At 36.1% G+C, this 27994-nt stretch overlaps 2 protein-coding genes across 8 annotated transcripts in view; both read left to right on the top strand.

Moving 5' to 3' along the window:
* Positions 1–7524, top strand: part of LOC107047736 (ral guanine nucleotide dissociation stimulator) — a 66004-nt gene extending 58480 nt beyond the window's left edge. For all 4 annotated transcript variants that reach the window (XM_015270556.1, XM_015270555.1, XM_015270554.1 and 1 more), the window contains 2 exons: positions 1479–2101; positions 5652–7524. In XM_015270556.1, the coding sequence (XP_015126042.1) occupies positions 1479–2101; positions 5652–6596 (1568 nt within the window). In that variant the 3' untranslated portion in view covers positions 6597–7524. The remainder of the gene's footprint in view (positions 1–1478; positions 2102–5651) is intronic.
* Positions 7525–13058: 5534 nt separating this feature from the next.
* Positions 13059–27994, top strand: part of LOC107047888 (whirlin) — a 101711-nt gene continuing 86775 nt past the window's right edge. For all 4 annotated transcript variants that reach the window (XM_015270785.2, XM_015270788.2, XM_015270787.2 and 1 more), the window contains exon 1: positions 13059–13206. The gene's annotated coding sequence lies outside the window, so the exon portion shown is untranslated. The remainder of the gene's footprint in view (positions 13207–27994) is intronic.

Here is a 27994-nt window from a genome sequence, read left to right as displayed (position 1 = left end):
TCTAGACAAATTCTAGTACTAGTACTGGAAAAAATTACAATCCACTGGCTGTGAAAAATTGTAGTGCTGTTAAGGCTAAATTTCTTGGTATTTCTGGTAAAATTTCTGGGGATTTCTGTGAAATTTTCACAGAAATGCGGGGAAAAATTCACGTTTTCCCCAATAAAATTTCTAGTGCCGACACTGGAATTTTTTCCTGGCCGTCACTTTGCGCCTCGTTTCCCGTGCTAGCACTAGAATTTTTCTACAAAATTTCTCTCCGTGAATGAAAAATTTTCATCGCAAAAATAGATTTAGTACTTAAAAAAAATTGCATTCTCTATACACGCAAGACATATCATTTCTAGCATTACTCCTTCGTTATTCGATACTCCCTTCGTTATGCGAAACAAGGAATAGTAGTTTTTCGTTTCGGCTGTCTAATAATCATAGACAAGAAATGAACCCTTAACTAAAACAATAATAATGATATGATAGCAATCTCGTAACTTGGGGATAAAATCTTTGTTGATAAATTTTCCTTCATATGACATACTTTCATGCTGAAAAGGCACCGTCTGGTGTGAATTATCCAACTCTTGAACCAAATATTTCGTTGCTGCCGAAAGCAGAACAATTATTCATGTTTGAGACTTTCAAATTCGAACCAAACAATTTCTTTTCTGGCAATTTTCAACTAGCGATTTTGTTGGCCCAAACACGACTTGTTTGACAACGTGTTTGTTTTTCTCTCACTGTAGGAAAGGGTGACACAATCTTTTCGCCGGGTGCATAGATATCGTTAAGTAGTTCGACTAAAAGCCATGTGAACCATTTCCTACTGAATTACTAATTCTCTGGATAATTCGACATCTCCTCATAAAACAGGGGTATTTCAATTTTCTTTTTAAAACAAAGGTATCTCAAAATTCGCGTCAAGACTAGGATATCTCAAAATTTATGTGAAAGCTTGTTGTTCACATCCATTTCTAAGTCTCACGGAGCTTGCAAATCATTTTATTTCCCTTCCAAAGTGAACTACTTCATATTATTTGTACTTTTTGATGTATTCATGCCATTTATGCAGCTGTCACGAGCAGGAAAACGTGAGATTTCAGACGACTTTTCACATGCATTTTGAGATTCCCTAGTTTTAACGCGAATATTAGGATATCCTTGTTTTAAAAAGAAAATTGAAATAGGGGAGATTGGGGTATAACAGACACTTTTGAATTTTTTTAAAATGTTAATGAAGGGTTGAAATGTAGATAAAATTTAATTTTTTTTTCAATACAAAGGACAATTCTTTCCCTTTGTGACGAGCCTAAACTGAGCTCAATTGATCAATTTGTTTCTGAGTTATGAATAATTTAAAAAAAGTCCAAAGTGTCCGTTTTACCCCAGCCTTCCCTACCCTTGTTTTATTAGAAGATGTCGAATTAATAATTACACATCACGGTATTTAACAAAGAAATTTTCTAATTTTGTTATTTTTCCAGACAATTGTATCTACGACAATGGAAGACTGGTCCTCCACAATTCCTCGGATTCCCACACCGACCACTGGTCAAATTACAAATTCCCCGAAGTCCCTCATCGTCACTTTGCCGAGCAGCTGACCCGCATGGACGCGGAAGTCTTCAAAAAGCTCGTGGCCCACCAATGTTTAGGTGCTGTGTGGTCTCGACGTGACAGATCACGTAGTCACGACGCAGCAACAGTTTTAGCAACCGTAAATCAATTCAACGCCGTATCACTCAGGGTCATCTCCACAATTCTTGTGGATCCAGCGACAAAACCACAGGAGCGTGCCAGAATACTCGAAACGTGGATTGACATTGCCCAGGAGTTGAGAATATTGAAGAATTTTAGCAGTCTCAAGGCCATTGTGTCTGGCTTACAGAGTAATCCAGTTTACAGGCTTGAGAAGTGTTGGCAGTGCATGCCTAGGGAGAAACACGAGTTGTTTATGGAATTGGAGCGAATATTTTCGGAGGAAAATAACGCCTGGACTCAGAGGGAGCTTCTTATCAAAGAGGGAACTGCTAAATTTGCTGACACAGCTGGGAGGAGTGACAGGCATCTCCAGAAATTATTTCAAAAACAGAATACTCATGCGGGGGTGAGTTGCTATCATCTCTCATGTAGGATAAAATTGATAAATGAGATTGCTTCCATATGAATCGAAGAGTCTAAAATATTTTCAAGGAAAATTAAAAAATTCTTTGAATTTGAAAAAAAAACAAGGAGGGGTTCGAGCCTACTCGACAGAAGGGATGTGAATGTTACTTTTCGCGTTATTAGTCCTTTTCTTTTTTTCATTTCTACCTATTCGATTGGTGGTAATCTTCCAAATGGATTCGTAGCAATTCTCTATCCTTATGGCAGACTTGCAACTGAGTGAGGGAAAGCCCGCTGCGCGTCGTTTTTCTTTAAATTACAATTCTGTAGCGAAGTGGTAAACAGATTCAAGTAGATTTAGACGATTGGTCAGTTTTTAATGAATATCTCGGAATCTAAGGGAGATAACAAATTTTTTGTAATTACTTTTTTTGTAGAGCGAATTGAGAGCTACAAAAAAGGTTCTAATGAAAATTCCGCTGTTTTCTTAGATTCGGAGATATTTCTCGAAAACTCCGCGAAAAGCTAAGTCGACTTAAACCGGTTTATCGCTTCGCTACTGAATTGATTGGCTAACCGGAAAAATTAAAAAAAAATTGACTTCGTCAATTGAAGTGTCTAAAGAATTATAGTAGTTTTTAGAATAACATATTTCCCGAAATTCCTAAAGAAAACAAATTATTTCGAACAGACGAATTATTTTTTCCCATATTAAATGAAATTGCCCATCACGCGACGTTGCCGGAAACTCGCTAAACGCGCCCGGGCAATGTGGAGTGAATTCGGCAATGCTAGAGCCTAAATAACACGGCGGGGAATCCCCGCGGAGGTGACCAGAGTCGCAGGGTCGCCATTTGTGACCAGACTGTGGTTAAGGGGTAACAAAAGGCCACCGTTTCCTTGAAATTTTCAAACAGTTTTCCTGCTCAAAGTTGTTAATATTTTTCGAACCCAAACCACTTTGATCTTCATCGTCACCTCCTGGAGATTAATGCGCTTCGATTTGTAAAAATATCGTTAATTTTTGGCAGGAAATTTGTTCAAAAAGTTGGGGATACGTCGGTAAAATTTAAAAGTCTTCACTGGGCCTTGGGACCCATTGAACAGTTTGTGATATATGACGGAATATAGGAATAACTAGGGAAAATCGTGGACCCGATCGATTTTGCCCCGTACAACCACGGAAAACTTCATTTTTTCCTGTTTTTACTTTCAAAATGCTCCTTGCGCCGTAGTTTTCATAGGATTTTAGCTTTTTTTAAATTTTCGTTACACTCCAAAAAATAAAGTCAAACATCCGCTTTATTTTATTCGCTATAAATTATGAATAAATGAATTGTGAATTTCATAAATTTCATTGTACTCTAGGTAATTTTTTGTCATTTCGACCGTAAGGCAGCGCTCCGCGGACGCTACATATCCGTCAATCCCTGCTTACAGCCGTAATGATAAAAAGTATTGTCCGACACACGGCATAAAAAAATTTTACAAGCTCATATGATTGCAACTCATAATCCCTAGAAAATTTTTTTTTCGGCTCAATGGCCAAATACACTATTCCTGGATTTTACCTATTTTTTTAAATGGGTACATCATTGGTCTAGATAGAGGCCGTCGAGACGATAAGAAAAATTGGAATAGGTGCAGTAGTTTCTGAGATATTGAGAAAAAAGTAAATTTAAACAAGTTGTTATCAATCAATAAGCCAAAATTTCACATTTTTATCTACAAAGTTCACTGTTTTCGTTGAATTTTCTAAAATATAATCATCAAAAACCCAAGTTGTCACATACTTACACACAGACATGGCCCTAAAAACATTATTTCTTCACTTTTCATAACATTCTAGGCCTTTTGCAATCAAAATTAGAAAATCGAAAAATCGGTCAAATACAAGGCTTCCATTCGGAAGTAAAAAAAGGATTTATGGAATTATTAATAAATTGGGAGAATGTCTTGAAAGCCGAAAATAGTTGAGATTCCATCGAGTCTGGAATGAGAAGGTAGAAGGGGACAAGTGCAAAAATGATGGTTTGGTTATTTTGGGAGTAACTGGAAAGCCAAGAGTTTTGGGAGAATTCCTTAGGGGAGCTTTTCTGTGGGAAATTTGACATGATACTGAGAAGGCTTTTCTGAAAATGACGGAGAATTTACTCGTTTCTAAATCATTAACAATTATATCATTTTTCTGCCTTCTTTCCATGAATGGCGCAAATTTTTATGCTAAACAAAACGAAATTAGCAGTGTAGGAGTCAAATTTCAAAAAACTAATTCGTAATAGTTACTGTACACATTTATTCAAAAGTTAAAAAAAAACTTCTACAGTTCAAAAATTAGAGGGCCTGAACTATTTCAACATTTTAAGCGTCTGCGGAGTAAACGAACAATAAGCAATTGAATTTTTGCATTGATTATTCGTTTTTAGGCATACATAATCAATCTTCAATGCATGAGAAATTTCACTCCAATAGCCTGTGACTTTTAAAACTCATAGTAGTCTCAAAAATGGTCTAGGGGTGAAGTCGTGAGAACAGCTCAACCAAATTTATCAAATTCATCGATATTTTTCGTAAAACATGATATTCCATCAGCATCCGAATTCCAACAAAAGAAAGATGATTAATTGTAATATTTTAATATTTAAATGATATTATTATTCAGTTTTTTTTTAATGCAAAATATGATGAAAATTATAAATGCGTTACCTTCCAAAACTTAATTTATTTTGTAATAATGCGGACGATTTTCCGTTACACGAAATTACTCGCTTTTAATATATAAATATTATTTTCAAGTACAGTATACAATTTTATCTTTATATCAACTTAAAAAGGACAAAATATTATTTCAATTAACAATTAATGCAATTACTCAAAGCTTCAAATGACAAAATGATGAGAAAGGTAATTGACTGACCGGTCACGTCAGAGCTTGAACAGCAAGAGAGTGAGGTGTCTCGCGTGAGAAGTAACTCGTCGAATCACAAGCGACACATTTCGTCAATAACTAAATTATCTCAATAATTTCGGGCTCGATTGGCGCGGGATATTCGAATAACTTCAACTCATTACACAGAGTGAACCAACCAGTGTTCGAACCAGACCAGTAATCGAACTAATTGGTACTTTTTCTATAAAATAAATTAGTAGAAGGTACAGATGCCTCGCATTATACATGAAAAATAAAATTATGACATTTCCAAATGATATTGTGATGATTGAAAATGTCTAAGTTACCTTATTACCAGCGGAAAAAACAGTTTTCGATGACACGCCGCCAATAGCATATTCCCATTACAGAATACGCATTTCGATTACTGGGTTTTCACACATTTTCAGCTTTTTGTATTCATATAATTAATTGGATCGTCAATTAATGTCCATAATATTTTTTTCTATGATCTATGGAGATGTACAAGGGAGTTATAATTATTTTTGAATCAATTTTCGACTTGGTTATATTTTTAAATCTACGTCAAAAATAACTGTGACCTTATTCGTTCGAACACTGGACGATTCACCCTAGTAATCAATCATTTGGTATTTTCCAGAATATCAGCTATGGCACAATTCCATACCTCGGTACCTTCCTCACCGACCTGACAATGATTGACACAGCAATCCCAGATACTGTGGCCGATGGTCTAATAAACTTCGACAAACGTCGAAAAGAATTCGAAGTCCTCGCCCGTATCCGTCTGCTTCAGGGTGCAGCGAACGCCTACCACTTTACCACAGATCCTCTCTTCGATTGTTGGTTCCACTCGATAGTGGTTCTGGATGATCGGGAAGCCTATAAACTCAGCTGTCAGATAGAGCCCCCACCCCCAGGGAACACTCTGAACCGGAAGAAGAAATCCAATGGTCAGGGTCATCGAAAAAATGACTCATTGGCATCGACCTCAAGCTCCAGTAGTTCTCAGTTCTACTGCGACCTCGATTCCCTCCCGAGTTCTCCCCACAATTCCCTAGACAGACGTACATCGCCCTCCCAGTTGTCCTCCTCATCCTCCAACTCATCGTTACCCTCGTTGGACGTCTCTCTGGGCTCTGGAGGGGGCAGCAACACTTCGAGATTAGCTCCACCAGTTGCAATAGCAACAAATGGCACCAGCGCAACCAATTTAGCCGGCCTCTCCAGTCCCAGTCACTCACACAAGAATTCACCTGATTTTTACATTATCAAAGTAACTATGGAGAGCGACAGCGTTGAGACTGAGGGCGTTGTCCTGTACAAATCCATCATGCTGTCCAATAATGAACGTACACCGCAAGTCATTAGGAATGCTATGCTGAAGCTGTGTATTGAGGGCAGCCCAGACCAATATACACTTGCTCAGGTATTGCCTGACAGGGAGATGGTATTACCTAGCTCAGCTAATGTATATTATGCTGTTAATACTGCTCATAATCTTAATTTCATACTGAGACCCAGACGTGACCTCAATGAATCCACTGCCGAAAGCCCCAAGGGGAAAGTTAATGGTAAAAGATAGATGTGGAATTGCAGAGTTGCTAAGTTTGAAAATTATAGAGGATTCAGTAATGAAGTGGTGAAACTTGAGGGGAGACTGTGGCGAAATTGAAAAGTCCCTGGATTTTTCTGTAAACGTGAGTCTGGGAGTTCTTACCAATCGGTAGGAGCCTCTAAAAAGTTTAAAGGAAGCAAACTCTGGAGAGCTTTAAAGTGTATGAGAAATCGAAAAGAACCAAAAGTCTGGAAATCGTTCAAGTGCCTGAAGTTCGAATCGATGAATCTCTGAATTGATTCACCCATCGTTGATATGGACACTAGGGTGTGCGTTAGGGCATCCGTTTCGCAATTTTTGATGGGCCGCCCCATTGAAAGGCTCGAAATAAATAAATAAATTTTCTTGAATTTTTAGCTCTCCATCTTAATCCTAAATAAGACGGTTTTTCCCATAAGAATAATTGCATTATTGTATGATACGATCAAAAAACGAAAAATTTCCGTCAAAAGCAGTTCTTTTACTCAGTAATTTTTCATCATAACACGGACAGGAGCCCGTTATGTCACTAAAATAGATTCGAATTTTCCCTCAAAATCCCGTGTTATTCTTATCAGTAAAAACAAGGCTCTTGAAGGGCATTTTAGAATTGAGATAGAGAGCTGAAATTTTGAGAGGATTTTTTTCTATTTATTTCGAGTTTTGCGAGGCGGCGGCACGTCAAAAATTCCGGAACGGGTACTTTTGGAGGGAGATTGATAAAATGTTTTTTTTTAATTACAAGCATTTTTTATAAATAATTTATAAACAATCAATTTTCCACCATACAAATCATTTGTTCGGAATGGTAACAAATGTATTCATAATCAGAATTTTACAAGAAAGCGATGTTGTGCCTAAAAAATGAGGTTTTCGAAAGTTTAAACAATTTCAATTATTTTTTATAAACAACGAATGTTTAAAAAATAATAATTCTCTGCAAAATGTTACTTGATTGCCGCAGAATATTCATGATTTTTTGAAATTTTATTCACGCAATTTAATTGACAAATTTGATGATTGAAAATGGTTGAATTTATATTGTGGTCTGTACCAAACTGTAAAAGATACTTGGATATCCTTAACGGGCTTGAAAATCTTCGGAGTTCGCTCTTTATTCATTTTTTTATTCATAATCAGAATTTTACAAGAAATCGATTTCATGCCCAAAAAATAAGGTTTTCGAAACTTTAAACAATTTCAATTATTTTTTAATAAACAACAAATGTTTTAAAAAATCATAATTCTGTGCAGAATGTAATTTGATTGACGCTGAATATTCATGATTGTTTGAAAATTTTTTCACGCAATTCAATTGACAAATTTGATGATTGAAAATGGTTGAATTTATAGTGTGGTCTGTACCAAACTGTAAAAGATACTTGGATATCCTTAAGGGACTTGAAAATCTTCGGAGTTTGCTCCTTGTTAATTTTTTTTTGAGAGCCTTAGCGAACAGAAATGACTCTACTTTATTGTGACAACAGTCAGAGTTTTGAATTTCATCACGCCCCTTAATAGAACGAGTCAATTTTACACATTTTGAATTCTGAATTATCTTGACAATGGGTGGAAAGTTCGAAAAGTTTGAAAAGTACTATTCCATCGCTACTAGGTCGTCCTCCGCGATCCAGAAAAGTGATGGATCTATGAAAACTCGCATTTTTGTAACTGACGAAAGAATTCAAATGTTATTTCCGGCCTTATTCACTCTGATTAGTTGACTCCAGAAGTGATTAAGAATAAGAAATTTAGAATTTTGCGGGATGTTCTAGGTTTGAGTGAAAGGGGGACGGACCTGGAAATGCCTGACAGTTTATGAGATATTTAAATTATTCTTCTAGACAAGAAAAATAAATTTTATGGTGAGGATAATAACATTTTATAATTGAGGATTTCTGTTTTACAGATATCTTTGGAAAAAAAAGATTTGAAGAAAATTATCATAAGGCTTTTTTATGGAGAAATTTGTGAACTACACAAAAGCATATTCTGATAGTTCTCTCTAAATCTAAAATATTTGGAGAATAAATTTTTTCTCTCATCAGAAAAAAAAAAATTTCTGCAATTTTCTCTATTACTCTATTTGATTGAACCTTTAGCGTTGATCAAATAATGATATTTATCTAACATGACAATTAAGAATCCATTTATATAAAAATGAGAAAAAGTACAACTTCATAAATTTAAAACGAGTGTGAAACGTAGAAACTCGTTTTAGATATTGTAGACTAAGTAGAATTCATCATATCCGGTTTTTACATGTGTATACGGACTAGAATGTACGAACTAAGTGGACCAGTGAGGTGTATGTGGTATTTTAGTTGTAAATAATAATTCGGCAGCGAGTGGTTTTAATTCTATCATTAATTATCGTTAAATTCTATTGAAAAATTTTTCAATATTTTTTATGTATCTTTGTTTTCATGTAATGTCTTGTCCCATCGAGTTTATTAATACTCGAAACGAATTCTGTGATACTGGAATCTCTGAAGTAAATTTTCGGCCTCAATTGTCGCACTCAAGGGTTTAATGTGTACTAAATCAGTGGAAACGTGGTGAAACGATTTAAGTTAAATTAATTCAGTAGCGAAGTGGTAAAACGGATTAAGTCGACTTGGCGTTTATCCGAGTTTTCGAGGAATATCTCAGAATGTAAGAGAGATAGCGAAATTTTCGTAATGAAAAAAAAAAACAAAAATTTTCCTATCTGTCATAGATTTCAAGATATTCATTGACAACTGGCCAATGGTCAAAATCGACTTTAACTAATTTGCCAATTCGCTATTGAATTTCTTATTGATGATTTTCTTCCTTTCAAAAGAAGTCTTGATATTTTGTCTTAAAATTGATCATTTTTGGGAAAATTATCTCATTAGCTAAAATTTGATAGAGGAGAGCGGGGCAAAATAAAACAGCGGGGCAAAATGAGACAGTCAAAAAACCGACTATTTGGCGCAATTCAAGCAAAACAAATTTTCTTATCAAATATGTTTTCTTATTAATTTTTTTTTATTCTTAGGAGTATTGATGAGAATATTGAGCAGTTTTGACGGGCGAAGATTTTGTCAATGGATTAATTAAAAAAAAAATGAAGCAGCAAAATTCAAAGTCCAGAGCAAGGCCCAGGGGGAGACCCAGAGAGGGAAAAATGAAAATACGATGCTGAATTTGAATCGAATAATCCATTGACAAAATGTTCGCCCATCAAAACTTCTCAATAATTTTCCATTTTACTGAATGGGAAATTATTATTCACATCAGTACTCGCAAGAATAAAAAAAAGTTAACAACAAAAATTTAATAAAAAAATTTGTTTTTGATTGAATTGCGCCAAACAGTTGTTTGTTTGACTATTCCATTCTGCCCCACTCTCCCCTAATTCAAATTCAATTATGTCCATAATGAGTGATACCAGGCAAACCTAGCAGAGGACACTATCTTAATAAAATTATCTTCCCAACAAGAAAAGTCTCATGATATTTTTCATCACCAAAAACATCACCTTCACTGTTGGAAATTTTTTGAAATTCAAGTAACAGATGCATTTGAATTTTCAATATTCTGAACTTGAATTCAATTTCAGACTAAATAGAATATATAGAATTCCTGATTCATCTTGGAAATTCAATACAATTAAGTTTTTCATTATGAATGATCATTGAATTTTAAATGAAAATTTGGATTTTCAAACCTATCGCGAAAATTAAGCAACAGATTGAAAATTCAGAAGAAAAGTTGCTTGAATTTTCATGATTTTCAATCATTTTCATTGTCGTATGAACCTGAGAAATCAAATTATTGAATATTCAAGAATATTGCTTGATTTATCAATAACAAGATCAATGGAAATTATTCGTTGTTAAAAATTTCAATATTTTTTACTTGAAATTTCAAAAGTAATTTTCTAACAGTGTTCGACTCAAATCGTTTTGCCTCTCTCTTAAAAAATTATAGATATATTATTTTGTACTTATCAAATCTGTCAACGATTATGTTACTTCCCTATCGTAGAATCCACGTATGATGCAATGAGAAACAATACAATGAGAGTTGAGAGAAACAGAAGCTTGTACATTTAATTCTACGTGAATATTTCTTGCACCCTTGACCTTTCTCACCTCATATTCTCACGACTTTCGATCGTAATTCACCATGAAATTCTGGGGCATTATTACATCGATCAAGAGCTCCGACTACTGCTGCGTTTAAAAGAGGAAAAGGTAAACCACCGCATCCGATCTCCGGCTGCGATCGCTTTATAAAGCCTTAGACCACCCTTTATTGTTGATGAGTGGACTTCCTCTCGGACTCCTACCTCACTTCGGAGACTTCCGACACGCAAACCTGTTGACTCGACCGATCGATCTTGGACGTGGTTAAGTTCTTTGTATATCGCGATCGTTGATTCTTGGGTTTACTTGGTTTATGGGATCTTAAAGTGTTTCATTATTTACGTTTCTTCGGAATGGAGACTGAGTTTAGTAAAACAAGGTAATGGAGCCACATTCATCATTTTTATGAAGTTGTTTAATTATTTCTTCTGGTTTTGTCCGAAGATTCGATTCGAAATGTAGATCAGATAAGAGTTAAGAGTTATGAAAGCATAAATGGACGTTGAGGGATGAATTCGGTTTCAGGAGCTTTGCTCATTTGTCAGCAACTTTGTCGGGTTGATCTGCCTGATCATATGTCGGTTATTCTACTGGACAGTAGTAAGGGCCGTTTCCACTGGTGGCGGGCGCAGGACTCGTAGGGTATTTATTTGAGAATGAGATGGTACTTTTGGCTGATCATTTTCTCGCGGATTAACAATGGGAGATGTAATCTGCATTTCTCGCAGATTAACATGATGAAGGGAATAATAGAAAGATGGAGGCATGAATTGATGACATTTGTCAATTGGGAATATGTTGTGAGTGAGAATAGGAGTTTCCAATGACAGATCAAGTCTGTTCTTCTTGATGTTTTGCATAAATGTTTTTATGCTTGAATCACTAACAAATTATTGTCATCTGAAATTTCCTATTTCTTACGATTTCGATGTTATTGACGTAAAACAAAAGCACAAGCACATTCGTTCATCACAGAGAGAAAAAATTAGTTTTGATAAAGATGATTTCCTTGATATAAGAAAATATTCTCTTGTCAATTTCTAGAGTCGTGAAATCTCCTGGTAAATAATTTTCTGCTTATGCTGAGAGAAAGAAGGCTTTCAACACACTGAGAAAAAGAATTATTTTTGCTAAATATGCAGTTACTTGAGAGAACCATTTGTTTTTTAAAATCGTATTTCTCTAATTTAGTAATTCTCAGACGAGCCTGATTAGGTTTCAATTATGACAATAATGTTGCTCTAGAGAATGACTGTGTTGCACATGACCATGGATTGACTCCTTAATTGATTATTCATTTTTTCCAAATTTATTATTTTCTAGAGGGAAGAATTTCAATTAGTTTTTTAATGTTTATAATTACTGAGGAAGTTCTCTCAATGTCATAACCCACATGATCATCTTCTAGAGCAATATAGTCGTCATAATTGCAGATAAAAAAACAATTTGACATTGGTGTAAAAGGGAGTTGTTGAGACAAAAATATGAATATCTCGGGAACTAGAATCGACAGAGGTCCCTTCTCATGCGGACGTCCACAAACATTCAAACAATATAATAATGAAATTCAAGGCGAAAAAACTCAGTATCTACACTGAGAGAAATATCCTCATAATATCACAAAACTAATATCTTGCGCCAAATATCTCATCTCTTGAGGATAAATTCCGTGGGACAAGAATTCCGGATAATGTGTCAGATTCCAGTGAAGTGTTCATGACCTAAACATGAAATCGGTTTTTTCGTGTGAGAAGATGAGAAAATGACAATAATACTACAAGTTTCGACTCAGTGAATCATGAATCAGAGACTTTCATATTGAATGAATAGAGAGTTTATGCAGAGGAAAACTTCCAGATATTAAAAAAATATAACCGTCGCTTACGCTCAATCGGTTCAAGTTCAAAGGAAAGCAATATCTTCTTCTTCTTCTGTTAAACTTCTCTTGTCTTTTAAGAAATATTATCTCATTACAAAAAAAGGCATCATCTTATCATTCAGTAACTTCCTCCTTAACCCGACGAGCACCAATTTCTTGTCTGAAACCTACCATAAATTGATTAAATATGAATGCGATGTTTTTCGCTCACAAAATAATTTTGTGATATTATGTCGATTTTTCCCTCAGTATACGCTCCTCCAAAAAGCGGGAATTTCAAAGCATCGAATCGTAACCAACCTCAATGAAAACTCCTCCACAAATGCACAAAATTCCTCACTTTCCCGCAAGATGTCACCCCCAGTCGGGCCACCACCCTCACCCCCGATGCCCTTCGAGTATCTCACCCTCACCTACCCCCAAAACCCAGGCTCACCCCTCAGTCCGTCACTCGTTGTTCCCTTTGACCGAGGCAGTCGTGAAGAGCTCGCCGGCCTGGTGAGGCGATGCGCCTCAATCGCGCGTACTCCTGCGTACAGCGGGTCGTGATTATTCTCATGACACACCACAGACGTGCAATCACAGATTTACGAATATGAGAGACGTGAGTTCCTAGTGATTTGTGTCGAAATCATTTCACAAGTAATGAATCAAATAGGTACCAAGGAATAATGGAGATGAGGCTAATAATCGTGAAAAAAAATTTATCAATTTTTTATCAACTCATTCGAAGCATATCGTGAGTCCCTCCTAACATTTTTCCAGCATCCCACCAATTTCTTTTTCACCTCAAAACCCCTTTTACCATTTTTCCAGCTATTTTTATGTTCACAATCGATCGACCTCTGGGACCATAAAGTAACACTTTTTTTTCCCAGGGGCAAAACTCATCCGTGTTATGTGAAAATAACGAGTATGTTCATGACAAGAGTTCCTACGAGTTTACCTCCTGTGTGATTGAACGAAAACAGTGGTTGAGGGCGGTTTGGGTGCGGGGAATGGAGGGAATGAAGGCTTGACGTTAAAAATATTGTTAAAATATTGGAGGAAGTGGAGTCGCGCCCTCGACACAATTTTTCTGCAGTCGAGTTCTCTGTATCGCGTGCCACTGCTTTTACAATGTTTATTCCCCTCTCTGTTTTTATGAATTTATTTTTTCTCTCTTTTTTCCATGTTTCTGGGTGGTATTATGTGGGGCGAGGGAAAAAGAGGGTTATAGGACTCTTGTGGGGTGTAATCATCTGACCGTTGAGAGGGAAATTACCCGGTAATAATGTTGTTTTTAGGCCTGCCATTGCTGACTCGATGCTGGAATTTCTAGGTCATTTTTATGGAGTTATTCTGAAAGGTTATGGTTATGGTTATGGTTTTGTTTGGGTTGACCTCGGGGATTCTCCTTGGGATGGACAATTTTGAGGACTTTTTTTTTATAGAATAGTGCAAAATGGAATTTTTTTCATTTCTTCAATTGTTGAATAGAATTGTTGATAAGAACAAGTGAAGAACTCGTCAAGTTGGAAGGTTACGGGTATGAGGTCAGCTCAGTTGTACAGCGGTGAATTCGCATGTATCAATGCCATTTTGAGATCAGTTTTTCGAAGGTACTGTAAAATCGAGGGAGTTATAGGAATGTCGATGGGAGCGTTTTCCTAACTCTCTCTTTGTTCTACAAAAAGAATGTTGACATAAAAAACAAAGAGGATGAAGCAACCTCTGCGTCGCGTATTTTACCCTTTTTTTTAGAAAACTTTTTTCATTCGGTGAAGGCAATGAAATAACTCGAACGAGATTCATCACTTTTTTTATATGAATTATTTTCGAAAGGGGATGTTTTACACATATGCCCTACACAAAGCGAAAAAGTTTGCAGTTTCAATCAAAGGATTTCTGAAATTCAACGGTTTTTACTGATACGACAATCGAAAAAATACTGAAAATAAGTGAATTTCTCTCTATATTATAAAAATTCAAATCGACTTCTGGTGATAAAAATTTGCTCCTCGAGATTAAGACTCCACAATTCAAGGTTACAAGGCTCAAAATGAGGGTCACGAGGGTCAAAATAAGGGTCACGAGGATCTGATTAAGGGTCATAAGGGTCAAATTATGGGTCACAGGGGTCATATTAAGGAACGTGAGGGTCAGAAAAGGGTCACAAAGGTCAGAACAAGGGTTATACGGGTCAGAATAAGAGTCACGAGGTTCAGAATCAGGGTCTTTTTTGTATGGATCAGAACCAGGGTCATGAGAATAAGAATAAACGTTGTAAAAATCAGAATAAGGGTCACGGGGGTCAAAATAAGGGTCACGAGGATCTGATTAAGGGTCACAAGGGTGAGATTAAGGGTCACAAGGGTCAAAATAAGGATTATGGGGGTCATACATGGATCATATGAGGATTGGCGAGCGAAGCCAGCAGGGGGCGTAGCCCCCTAGCTCGCTTATGAAAATCAAAGAAAGAAGATCCGATTTTTCGTTGTTCTGGCTTGAAATTCTTAATTTAGGAACTGTTTCTAATTGAAATACGTACGGTTTTGATAATGAATTTTAGGATTTTTTTTATGAAATTGAGTAAACAGTTTCTTATTCTCAGTACCATGCCTTCTAGAACTATGACTGCTATATGCAGTCGATTTCACTCGATTAAGTTAGCAATTTCAATGATTTCATTGAGTTTATGATGTGAGCGTTTGCAAGCATGAATTTTAGTGATTTTATAACTCACCATGATTTCATCGACTTCATCCAACTGAAATCAATGACTTCTGCATCATCGAAATCATTGAAATCTCACAGAACCTAAATAATAATTGCGACCTAAGAATTATTTATCAGAACTGTCGATTCTATTGTCGCAAAATATTAAAGAACGATTACAAATTATTACTAGTTAAGAAATTTTACGGAACGGAACGTAGAAATAACTCACCAGCTTCAGAAAAATTGTTGAACGTTCAAGAATTTTTTATTTTGGAGGCATAATAAGTCGGGAAGTTTCTGTAAAATTTTACTTCTTCGGGAAAAATTACGTGACAATTTCGTACTTTGATGGGTGATGAACCTGAGAATTCACTGAATGTTTCAGATTTGATCTCTTCCGTTGCTATAAAAATTGCCGGAAAAAGATTCCCCATTGCGGATTACGTGGATTGTTTTATAATTTTTACTGAATATTTTTCTCTGCGTACCGGTCATGATGGTCATTTGCCCGGTTATTTTTGTCACTCACTCTCTGCGAATACCACAACATGAAACTTCAATAATGTAGAATCCTTGTGATTTATTTTAGATCTTCATTGCATATTATGGGTGAACATTGTCTCGATGAAAATCAGGGATTCTATACTGCAGTCAGTACGGAACAATTGTCACGATCACCATCTCCTTGAGAAGTAGTATGGCCGTTTCGCTAGTCGTTGAGTCTAGTCGTTCAGTGCATAGAAAAAAAACGATATTACAGAAAGAACGAAGAGCAATTCATGTAGAAGTTTTTTTAATTCTATATCGAGGGATTATATGCATTTGCTATTTCCTTCTCTTTTATTGGATTAATTTATTGATGCATAACTTCCCGCTTCACTAACCCTTGTTTTATTGCTCGCCAATTATAATCGAAATCCGATTATCGCGGAAACATTGCATGGGGAAAATTTTTTATCGAAAACTGAATAGAATATTTCAACTGAAAATTTCTAAATCCTCTACCACAAAAAATTCAACTCTGTTGGTAGTCTATTTCGAAGAATCACGTCAAAAAATATGTAAATAGGACTGGCCAACCACGGCAGTAAAAGAACCCCACGGCACCAATCGTGAAAGATATTTTTCTGCAGTGATGTTTACTTTTACGAGTTTGCCCGAACGAGGAAAAGTGAACATCACTACAGAGCTGTACAGAAATGGCTATTTTCGTCACAAGGCCGAAAAAATCTTTTCTGACGAGTGTGAGGGTCATATCACGGAGAAAATTATTTGGTGAATTTCACCAACTAGTTGTTGAAATTTAACAACTGGTTGGTAATTCATTTTTAAAATTTAACAACTGGTTGATAATTCATTTTTGAAATTTAACAACTGGTTGGTAATTCATTTTTTCAACAACTAGTTGTTGAATTTCAATAACCAATTGGTGAAATTTAACAACTATTTAATTAAAATTCAGAAAAAGATTTTTCAATTTCCTTCGACAACTATTTGTTAAGGTTTCAATAAACGTTCGGCGATTTGTTTGATGCATCAAATTTAACAAGAAATTGTAGATTATTGCGAAAATATATTCTAGGGGAGACATTTATCGATTGTCAAGATATCAATGATTGCGGGATTGTTTCCAAATGTACACGGAGAGAAATTTTTGATAAAAATTATCCTACCGTTCCATAGAAGTGTATCATGAGTCATCGTTTCCTCATTTCTATCCCGAAATTTAGTAAAAATTAATGTATGATGATCAAATTTTATTCTACGTTAGAGAAATTTTATCCTGACGCATAATAAATTTTACCCTTCCAGTCCAATAATTTTTACTCTACCGGCGCGGTAATTTTTATTTTTACACTGATAGAACGGATTATTGTTAACGAATGGATTTTGGTTGGAGGTTAGGGTCTATTCGGTTCCACCAAATGTTCATTCGTTAATAGTTAAACAAGTGAACCATTCGTTAACTATTAACGAATATTCATTTGGTCATATTCAACTCTACCACTCGTTAATAGTTAACGAATCTCGTTTGGAATAAATGAATCATTCTATCAGTGTATCAGGATAAAATTTCTCTAACGTAGATTAAAATTTGTTCATCATATATCAATTTTTACTAAATTTCGGGATAGAAATGAGGAAACGATGACTCACGATACACTTTTATAGAACGGTAGGATAATTTCTATCAAAAATTTCTCTCCGTGTATATATGCCCTCACCACCTAGTTTGCTGGCAAAATTGATTGAATGAAATTGAAAAATCTTTTCTGAATTTTAATTAATTAGTTATTAAATTTCACCAACTAGTTGTTGAAATTCGCCAACTACTTGGTGAAATTCACCAAATAATTTTCTCTATGATCATTTTTCTTCACAATGTCCGAAAAAAATGTTTCTAGAACCAAATTAAGCCACTGAATTCAACATACTTGTTGTTTTGAAAAGCGTGATACTGATAATACGGAACGGATTACCTACTTTCAAGTGGAAAGACCCTAAAATCCCGTAAATTTTTTATTTCTCTCGTATACCCTTTAGGGTTTTTACGATTTGTTCCCTTCCCACCCCCCAACCCCCTGTACGGTATTCGCCGAAGGGCAAGGGAACACCTCATTTGCGGGAAAATCCTGTCCAAGTACAGTCGTTTCTTGCAAGACTCCCGCTCGACAATGATACCGTGAAATTTAGAGTCACAAATGTTGGTCCCCCCAGCCGGGAATCGAACCCGGGTGCCTCCCGCATGTCAATTCCACACTCTAACCACACAGCCACCGCCGTCGGTCCCTAAAATCCAGTATTAAATCGTAATACTGGATGATTTTCTATGAGAAAAGGAAACAGCCAAATATTACGTCATGCATTTACGGGAGGGGAGAGGGGGGAAGTTGCCTAGCGTAAATATGTTGTGATGTCGCTCTATAACTAATGGAGAACCCTAACGTTCATATTTTGAGAAGCCCAAGACTCTGATTTCTAGAACCAAGATTGTCTCAAAATAAGAAAAGACATATGTACCTAAAATTATGTACAATTGATTCCCAATTTCAGTAAAAGTTACCAATATTTTGATTTGTTTTCTCTTACAATCACAGAAAATTTGACTCAAATCCACGATTTTTGCCTTCCTAGGTTTCATCTGCATTGTAACGATGAAAAGGAAGTGTTGGCCTGTGCGGTCAGTAGCAGAATCGATGATTACAAAACAAGTGGAAAATTGCTCTTGTATTCTATATAATATAGTATAGTTATTTTTGCTAATAAATTAGCAATATGCTTCCGAATGATTATTTTGCACATCAATTCCTTCTATCGTGTGCACTGAGAGAAAAACAAACACGTTGTCAAACAAGTCTTGTTTGGGCCAACAAAATTGCTAGCTGAAAATTGCCAAAAAAGAATTTGTTTGATTCAAATTTGAAAGTCTCGAACATGAATAATTGTTCTGCTTTCGAGAGCAATGAAATATTTGGCTCAAGAGGCGGATAATTTACACCAGACGGTCCCTTTTCAGGATGAAAATATCTCATATAGAGGAAAAGTTATCAACAAATATTTTATCTCTAAGTTACAAGATTGCTGTCATATCATTATTATTGTTTCATTTAAGGGTTCATTTCTTGTCTGTGATTATTAGACAGCTGAAACGAAAAACTACTATCCCTTGTTTCGCATAAAACAAAGATTTTTCGGGAGCAAAATACGTACGGGAGTATCGAATAACGAAGGAGTAGTACTAGAAATGACATTTCTTGCGTGTACAGAGAATGCAATTTTTTTTTAACTACTAAATTTATTGTTGCGACAAAAAAATTTCATTCTGGCGCACTCTCTGCATGTTTGGCACAAAAAAATCCTTTCTTGATAATTTTCAGAAAACTATTTTCTTGGCACAAGCAAGACTTGTTTGAGAACTTTTTCGTTTTTCTCTCATTTTATAATTCAAAAATAAGACAAGACTGCATTCTATGTAAAATAGCAAGTTAATTTTAGTCGACCTTGCGATCACTGGAGAGAGTTGGAATTGATTACAATTGTGCGGGCGAATGCTCAAATTCAGGGTAATCGGGCAAAGCCAATAGCAATTCTCGGGTTAACCCACACGATTCGGTTCGTGTGCTTGATGCCCCTAATTTGACCCGTATGGTATGATCCACAAAATTCACAGAAATCAATAGTTGTACACTGAGAGAAAAATATAATTCTTCTGACTATATTCCATCACCATCGAATTATAGTGAAAAAGTCCTCAACAATTTTTCATGGGTTACGGTAACTATGGCCGGAGAAGTAATTACTACAATGGCATGTAGTCATTGCAACTATTTTATAGTTCTGCTCACGATAGATTTGTCGTGATTACTTTTGAACTTTGGTTAGTTTGACTGCATTTTGCAAAAAAAAATCGTATCGTTCACCAAAATGCCTCAACTATTTTCTTATTTTAAATCGAACTTCAGATTTTTCTCTCAGTGTAGAATGTTAACTTAAACGGCAGTATCGTTTTGTCTCCTGTTCCATTTCGCCTCAGAATCTCATTCTGTCCAACTGTTCCTTTTTATCATGATTTTCTACTTTGAATGAAAAATATTGACGGTCATCTGTGAAAAGAAATGATGACTGCGGGGGAGATGAAGGGGCTCCTGATTTTTTTCCAAACTTTGATAATGTTGAAGCGAATTCATCAATTGAGCTGATTACAAGACTCATTCTAGAGGAAAAGAATCTAGTTCTAGGAAAATGAATCTGTTTCAATTTTATCAGAAATTCGATGAGATATAGATCTCTCTATGTTACAAAAATCTAAATCGAATTCTGGTGATGAAAATTTGGTACTCGAAATTAAGACTCCAAAATTAAGGGTCAAAAACCAAGGGTCACAAGGGTCAAAATAAGGGGGTCTTATGGGCGTTGATGAGCGGAGCGAGCAGGGGGCCTAGCCCCCCCCCCCTATATTATAAAAATCCAAATCGACTTCTGATGTCTTCTAAGAGTCAGAAATGAAGGGTCAGATCAAGCGTCACAAGGGTCAGAATAAGGGCCAAAATATGGATCATGGGGGTCATATGGGGCTGTATGGGAGTTATGGGGGGTCATGGAGTTTGGGGAGGAAAGCGAACCGACGGCGTAGCTAGGTGGGGGGCCAGGGGTTAGTTGATATAGTATAAAAATGGGTTACAAAGAACCATTCAGACGCATTCCCTTCTACTCCATTAAGATAGATCTTTAGAAAACAGCTGTTTCGCGCGATTGTCCCTATGTTTTTCATAGATAATGTTTATAATATTTCCCAGCTATTTAAAAAATTCTAACTAATTGTACTGCACGGTTTAGGAAGTAATAAATAACTAAATGCGGGCTCCTAGCACGCGAAACATAGGCCAAATAAGGGTTATGGATCGCCCCTCCCCCCCCATATTGTCGATGATGTTCGAGAATATAGTGATAAATGCGAATTTATTCGAGTTCCCTGAAGCGTAAACATTCTGAAATTTAAGCCATTAAAAATAATTTTTGGCCATATGACGAACAATATTTTTTGCCATGACGGCCGTAAGGCAGCGTTTCACGGACGCTCCGCGTCCGTGAATCTCTGCCTACGGCCAGAATGACAAAAGATACTATTACTTCTTTCAAGTAAATATGGTCTACTTATGTGGAAATTTTTCTCTCAGTGTAATGACCACAGGGATTAATTGAAAACGTCATTAGATCAGTCCCGAAAAATAATTCCAATATATAATCATTATGAGCTACTCCTTCCCATTTACGAAATCATCATCGGAAAAAGTGGGGGAATTTCTCAATAAACTGTCGAGTTCGATCGGTGACCGCGAAATGTATATGTTTCAGTGAGGTAACCTGGTAACCGAGTTTCGTACTCGTGTCCCCTTTTTTTTTAACTTCGCTCCATTACGGTGGATATTGAGACTGTCACATCCACCAGTGGAGCGATGTCGATGGGGGTTGGATTGAAAAGTGTGGCGAGTGGTGGGGGTGAACATTTTTTGGAGGATGGGAAGAGCACACCTCGATGAGGCCACTTGGGCTCGATGTAATTACTCGCTCCAGTACTCTGACTTAATTGGGAAAAGACAGGCTGAAGGTTAGGTATCTTTTCGATCTTTGTTCCATGCCTTTGAGGAGAGTTTTCGGAGAATTGGTGATTCAATATTTTTCGCCGGGGAGTAAAGTGCTTTCGGGATTATTCGATGGAATAGATTCAATGAATATTCGGATTAATGCATGACGAGCAGTTCAAACCAAACGGTCTTTTTGCTTTTGCTTCCGGTTGAAAGCTTGGGATTTGGGACAATTCCAGATTTTCAGATTTTTATTGGAAATTATTGAGAGTGGTCCATAATATTTGAAAGAGAAAATGGAAAACGTTTTCAGATAGATATGTTTCTGCGTGAATTCATGTTTGAAGAACTTGTGTTAAAAAAACTTGGTCAAAAACGCTTCGTCAAAACAACTTGGTAACTAAAAAAACTTGAAGAAAAAAATACTTCAACTTGAACTTCGAAAAATTTGAAAAAAAACATTTAAAAACTCCAGGAAAATAATGCAAAAGTCACAAGAATAGAGCATTAATAACGATTGAATTAATATCCAACGAAGGAAAATAACAAAATGGAAAAAAATGCGCCATATTAAATTTGCAAACATCGTATTCAGAGTAAACAACATCGGGTCTCAATAACGACTGATTTCACACAAATTCACAAGTAAGCATTAGGAAATAAATAAGACAACTATTTATATCCACAATACAACCAAATATACCAAATGATCAGTCGTTTAACCCTAGATTTGCCACCCTATGAGGGAATCCCCGCCGCGCGTCGTTTTTCTTTTACAAGACCGAACGCGCGTTACAGCGCGCTGTAATTGTAATAATTATAATTGAAAATCTCGAAATTAAATTAATCATTAATTAAATTTGCCGCCTCAGATGACTGGAACCAATGAGGAATAAGCGTAACAGACTTGCGAGATATTCATCTTGCCATCGACTGATTGACCGGAAAAATTTGAGAAAAATTGAATTCGTCGATTGAAGTATCTGCAAAATTCTAGTATTTTTTTCCAATATTGTATCCTTAATTCTGGGAGAAAAAAAATTATTTCCAACAGGTGAACAATTTTTTCCCATGTTAAATGAAATTGCCTGTTGCGCGACGTTGCTGGGAACTCGCTAAACACGCCCGGGAAGTGTAGAGTGGATTCGGCAACACTGGAGCCTAAATAACACGGCGGCACTCTCCCGCGAAGGTGACTAAAGTCGCATTTTCCCGTCAGGTGACCAGACTAGGGTTAAGTGTATGTTCTTTTTAGAATAGGATTCCAATTGACTGGCTAACCGGAAAAATTCAAAAAAATTTGACTTTGTCAATTGAAGTGTCTAAAAAATTATAGTAGTTTTTAGAACACCATATTCCCCAAAATTCCTAAAGAAAAAAAATTATTTTCGACAGATGAATAATTTTTTCCATGTTAAATGAAATTGCCCATGACGCGACGTTGCCGGAAACTCGCTAAATGCGCCCGGGCAGTGTAGAGTGAATTCGGCAACGCTAAAGCCTAAATAATACGGCGGCGAATCCCCGCGGAGGTGACAAAAGTCGTAAGGTCGCGTTTGGGGACCAGACTAGGGTTAAAGCACAACATTCAAAGGGATACTTCTTAATTACTTCGGAGTCATTCCCCCTCCCCAGGAAATACCATTTTAATTAAATAAATGAGAAATGTCGATTATTCTTTTCACAAGGAATTAAAAAAAAAAGGATAACAATACTATAGCAACCCAGACGCAAATACAGATTTTACTTATATTCTTAAAAAAGACAAGATTACTGGAAGGTTTTATTGGCGGAAGTTCAATTTACCGAAAATTAAATTAACCACAAGTTCACTTTCTAAAGTTGATTTAACCGGGTTTTTTTGACGAAGTTTTTTAGACGTGCTCCCTTCTGCATAATCTTGCTGAACAGGTAATAATCATCCAATTATTATCGAATATTACCCCTGAATTAGAATACAGAGAAAAAAATTGCTAGTTGCAAGTAAATATTTCCTGACTCTTAGAAGCCACAGTTTCAAGCATGCCTTTTTCTGGAATCGAGATTTTATTTTAATTTTTAGTAAAAACTAAGTCTCGAATTAATTATGAAAATTTCGATGCATTCAAGATTGATTTTTTTTTTTAATTCTAGAAACGATGCTCTCTAACATGCATTTTTCTGAAATCTATACACATTTTTCTAATTTATACAAAAAATTGTATAAAAGTAATTATTACAATTATAATAACTTTAAAATCTTTTTTTAATCGCTGAGTGTGTTACCGCACGTTATTGTTTTTTCGAAATTGAAATTTTCTGGAAACTGGAAGAAAAAATATTTCAAAAAAAGGTTTGTTCATTTAATAAAGAAAAAAGTTGCTGAAAACAAAAATACTTGGGCGTTGATTCTAGGGAATTCTCCCTAAAAATAATCCAAAAATCCCCAAGGTTCTATCATTTAACTAACATAGCATGTTAAGAAACGAACTTTCGTAAATTTATTATTTTTTTGTAAATTTCAAGATATTTTTTCTCTGAGAGTAAACGTATACGGATCTTATAGAAATTCTTATCAAAATTCTGGTAAAAATACAATAAATCTAGTCTGCAAAAATTTACAAAAATTTTGTAATTTTTACAAACGTTATTGCACTTTGTACTAGAGTTCGGATAATTTTTGTGATCTTTTCTGTGTACTGAATGATGGTGGAAGGTTTTTGTTTAAAATCGCTGAAGAGTAACGAAAAATTTATAGTGATCAATATAATATTAAAAAATTCGTCCTTAAAAAAAATCTCATCTGCTACAATAAATTTTTAATTAACCAGTGAAGAAACATTGCGTAAGGCTACAGATAATTGCGCTCTTCTGCTTCCAATTTGAAAAACAGAAATTTTTCTTATACGTATAGTAAAAGAGGTAATTGTTGGCAGTGCTTCCGAGAGTGAGCAATCAACTTTTACCCGTTCTCACATTTTTTTTATCCCCAGTTTACGTCGACACACGGTTGGTGGAGCGAAAAACCCGTGAAACAAAGCGCGCACGTGCTTGACTTGTCATAAAGACAAATTCGTAAAAAGCGAGCAAAATGAAAATGACTCACGGAATACGAGAAAATAAAAAAATTATAAACAATGGATAAAATGCTCTTTCAGTGGAAGAGGTCGTTGTGGGTTAGACCGAGGTCCCTCACGGTGACGACACTCGTGTGTTGCCTACAGTCCTCGACCTCGCGCGGGTTAAAGGATCGATTGAACCACCCTGTGGAACACAACACGGCCACAACTTTACCGGTGCGTGCGGGTTAACGTCTCAAATGTTTGTATTGTTGATAAACTTCGGACTGTCGAGTCAGCGTTTTTCATCACGAAAAGAACACTACGAACGCCATTCTCATAACTTCTGCACGAATACCTGTAATTGTGAGATTCTTAAGAACACACATTTCCTTAACCCAGTAATAAAATTCACCATAAATTTTTTACTGTCAATTTTATGAGTTGAGCGCATCTTGAATATTCAAATTCCCGTGGACTTTTATTGCGGGGGATTTCTAAAAATGGAAATAAAACAAATCCCGTGGTAATGAATAATTCATGGTGTGAACTGGGAATGCAAATTTTCGCGACAATTTTTTGAGGGTTTATGAAAGCACACTGTTGGCATTTTTCTGGAATTTAAGTACAGCCCTGTCTCTGTACACGATAATTTCGTACAAGATACTAGGGCTCAAACCGTGCCGAGTGACACTCCCACTTTCTGTCTTGAATGTTTTCGTTTCGTACACTGAGAGAAAAATCTGAAGTTCGATTTGCAATAAGAAAATAGTTGAGGCATTTTGGTGAACGATACGATTTTTTTTGTATGCGGCACATAACATTATAGTAACTTCACAAGCGTAATTTTTGCAAATCAAAATGCAGTTAAACTAACTAAAGTTCAAAAGTAACCACGACAAATCTATCGTGAGGAGAACTATAAAATAGTTGCAATGATTACATTCCATTGTAGTAATTACTTTTCCGGCCATAGTTACCGTAACCCATGAAAAATTGTTGAGGACTTTTTGACTATAATTCGATGGTGATGGAATATAGTCAGAAGAATTATATTTTCCTCTCAATGTATTCTCCGTACAAGATACTCAACATAGGGGCTAGAATTGAGTGGGAATGGAGTTGAGATATTCCAGAAATTACTGGAAATATATGCATCTATGATTTAGAACTAATATACCAATCTGGGGGCCAAATTCGGAAGTAACACGGTAACGTGATGAACGTCGCGAATGGGAAATCAATTGGAGGGAGACAAATCGACTGCATGGAGAGAAAAATTTAATAAAAATTACCAGAAAAAAATGTAAAAATTATGTTTCGAAACTTAATCCGCGAGCGAAGTGAAATTCAATAAAAAGTGTGAGTCGGAACTGAAATTTTACGAATCGCCACGTAAATTCTACGATTTGTTCCGTAAAAACTAACCCACCCGTCTGATGACTCACCGCTGTGGGGACAAGTCGTTCCGTAATTTTTCCCCAACGATTGAGAAATTTTACGGAACGGAACGTAGAAATAACTCACCAGCTTCATAAAAATTGTTGAACGTCCAAGAATATTTGATTTTGGAGGCATAACAAGTCAGGAAGTTTCTGTAAGATTTTACTTCTTCGGGAAAAATTACGTGACAATTTCGTGCTTTCTTCGGTGATGAATCTGAGAATTCACTGAACGTTTCAGATTTCTTCTCTTCCATTCCTATAAAAATTGCCGGAAAACGATTCCCCATTACGGATTATGTCAATTGTTCCGTAATTTTTACTGAACATTTCTCTCCGTCTGGCTCTATCTAGATGTAAAGTGCCCGTCAAATTTTTTTTTGTCATTTTTGGTGACACGAAATTCCGTCACTTTTTTTCTAACCACAAATGGTCGGTAATTGGCCTTCGGTCAGTGACGTGTAATTAATGTGTAAAATGACGGTAAATTGACCGGTCAGCATCTATAGAAATTTAATATAAATCAGACGTTGTTGAAAATTTGGAAGACTTTTGACTTTAAATTTCAAGAGTAATTTTCCAACAGTCGGATATAAATTAAAGATTTAAGATGTGAATGGAAAATTCAGATTGATGTTTATCATGATTTTACTACAACTGAAGCATTCAAATTTTCGCGGCTTTGATTGTGGGCTACAGGGTTGGTGGAAGACTTTCTGTAAATGAATTTCCCAGGATGGAAAGTCTGAGTTGATTTCGTGAATGACTAATTTATCACATTAATTAGAAATGCAAATTCCTACAGTTCGTTCACCACGGAGAAACCGAAGAATTCAGGATATGAAATGAAACGATGAGGAAATTATTACATTTTCCGAATGAATAATGCATGATATGAATTGAAACTTCTATCGAATTGTCGATCAACTTAATGGCAACTGGAGAATTCAAAGTTTCGCGGTATTTCATTACGAAGAATTCGAATAACCCCGGTCTGGAAAGGAAGTTTTTGTTAAATCAAAGACTGGGCATAGAGATGGTTTGAAGAGTGTGACGCATTATGGGTTGAATCAATGACTTTCCTACTTTTTTTTCTGTTAATTCAAAAGAAAATGAAAATTCTGAAAGTTTTATTCGAATAACTGAATTTCATACATTTTTTTCTACAAGTTAAGGAAAACTTTATAAGCCTCTTCCACCCATAGCGGTCACCACAGCAGTTTACATGAATTAATCCGACAAGAAAAGAAAGAGCCACAAATAATATTACCCTGATGAACATTACCCTGATACATTGCTGTTGAAGAATTCTTAGTGAATCCGAAACGTCGGAACAGAAAGAAATGTTTTTTCATCACGCTGTGACGAAAAGTGAACTTTTCGGCACGCTCCGCGTGCCTAAAAGTCCAATTTCCGCCACATTGTGATGAAAAATATTGTTCGTAACTCGTGAAAAAATGTTTTTTAGCTCGTTACGAAATATACTATTTCATCATTCCGGCCGTAGGCAGCGCTTTACGGCCGCATAACGTTCGACATACGGCCTAAATAGTATATTTCATTATTAGGCCGAAAAAAAATTTTCTGGCGAATATGAGGCTGCAATCATATTCGTCAGAAAAGTTTTTTTGGGCCGTGTGACGAACAATATTGTTCCGCTTCGCTCCGCGTCCGTGAATCTCTGCCTACGGCCGTCATGACAAAAAATATTGTTCGTCATACGGCTAAAAAAAAATTTTCTGGCGAATATAAGGTTTGCAGCACGAGCCGAAGGCGAGGGCTGCAATCATATTCGTCAGAAAAGTTTTTTTGGGCCGTGTGACGAACAATATTGTTCCGCTTCGCTCCGCGTCCGTGAATCTCTGCCTACGGCCGTCATGACAAAAAATATTGTTCGTCATACGGCTAAAAAAAAATTTTCTGAAGAATATGATTGCAGCCCTCGCCTTCGGCTCGTGCTGCAAACCTTATATTCGCCAGAAAAGTTTTTTTCGGCCTAATGACGAAATATACTAAATTTCTAGTTCATATGATTGTAACCCTCGCCTTCGGTTCGGGCTGCAAACTCATATTCGCCAGAATAGTATATTTCGTAACGAGTGCAAAAAAGTGTTTTTTGGCGAGTG

The sequence above is a fragment of the Diachasma alloeum genome, unplaced genomic scaffold, assembly GCF_001412515.2.
Source record: "Diachasma alloeum isolate Michigan unplaced genomic scaffold, Dall2.0 Dall_scaffold_78908, whole genome shotgun sequence".
NCBI lineage: Eukaryota > Metazoa > Arthropoda > Insecta > Hymenoptera > Braconidae > Diachasma > Diachasma alloeum.
Note: the sequence above shows the minus strand (reverse complement) of the source record. Positions and strands in the feature narration are given on the sequence as shown.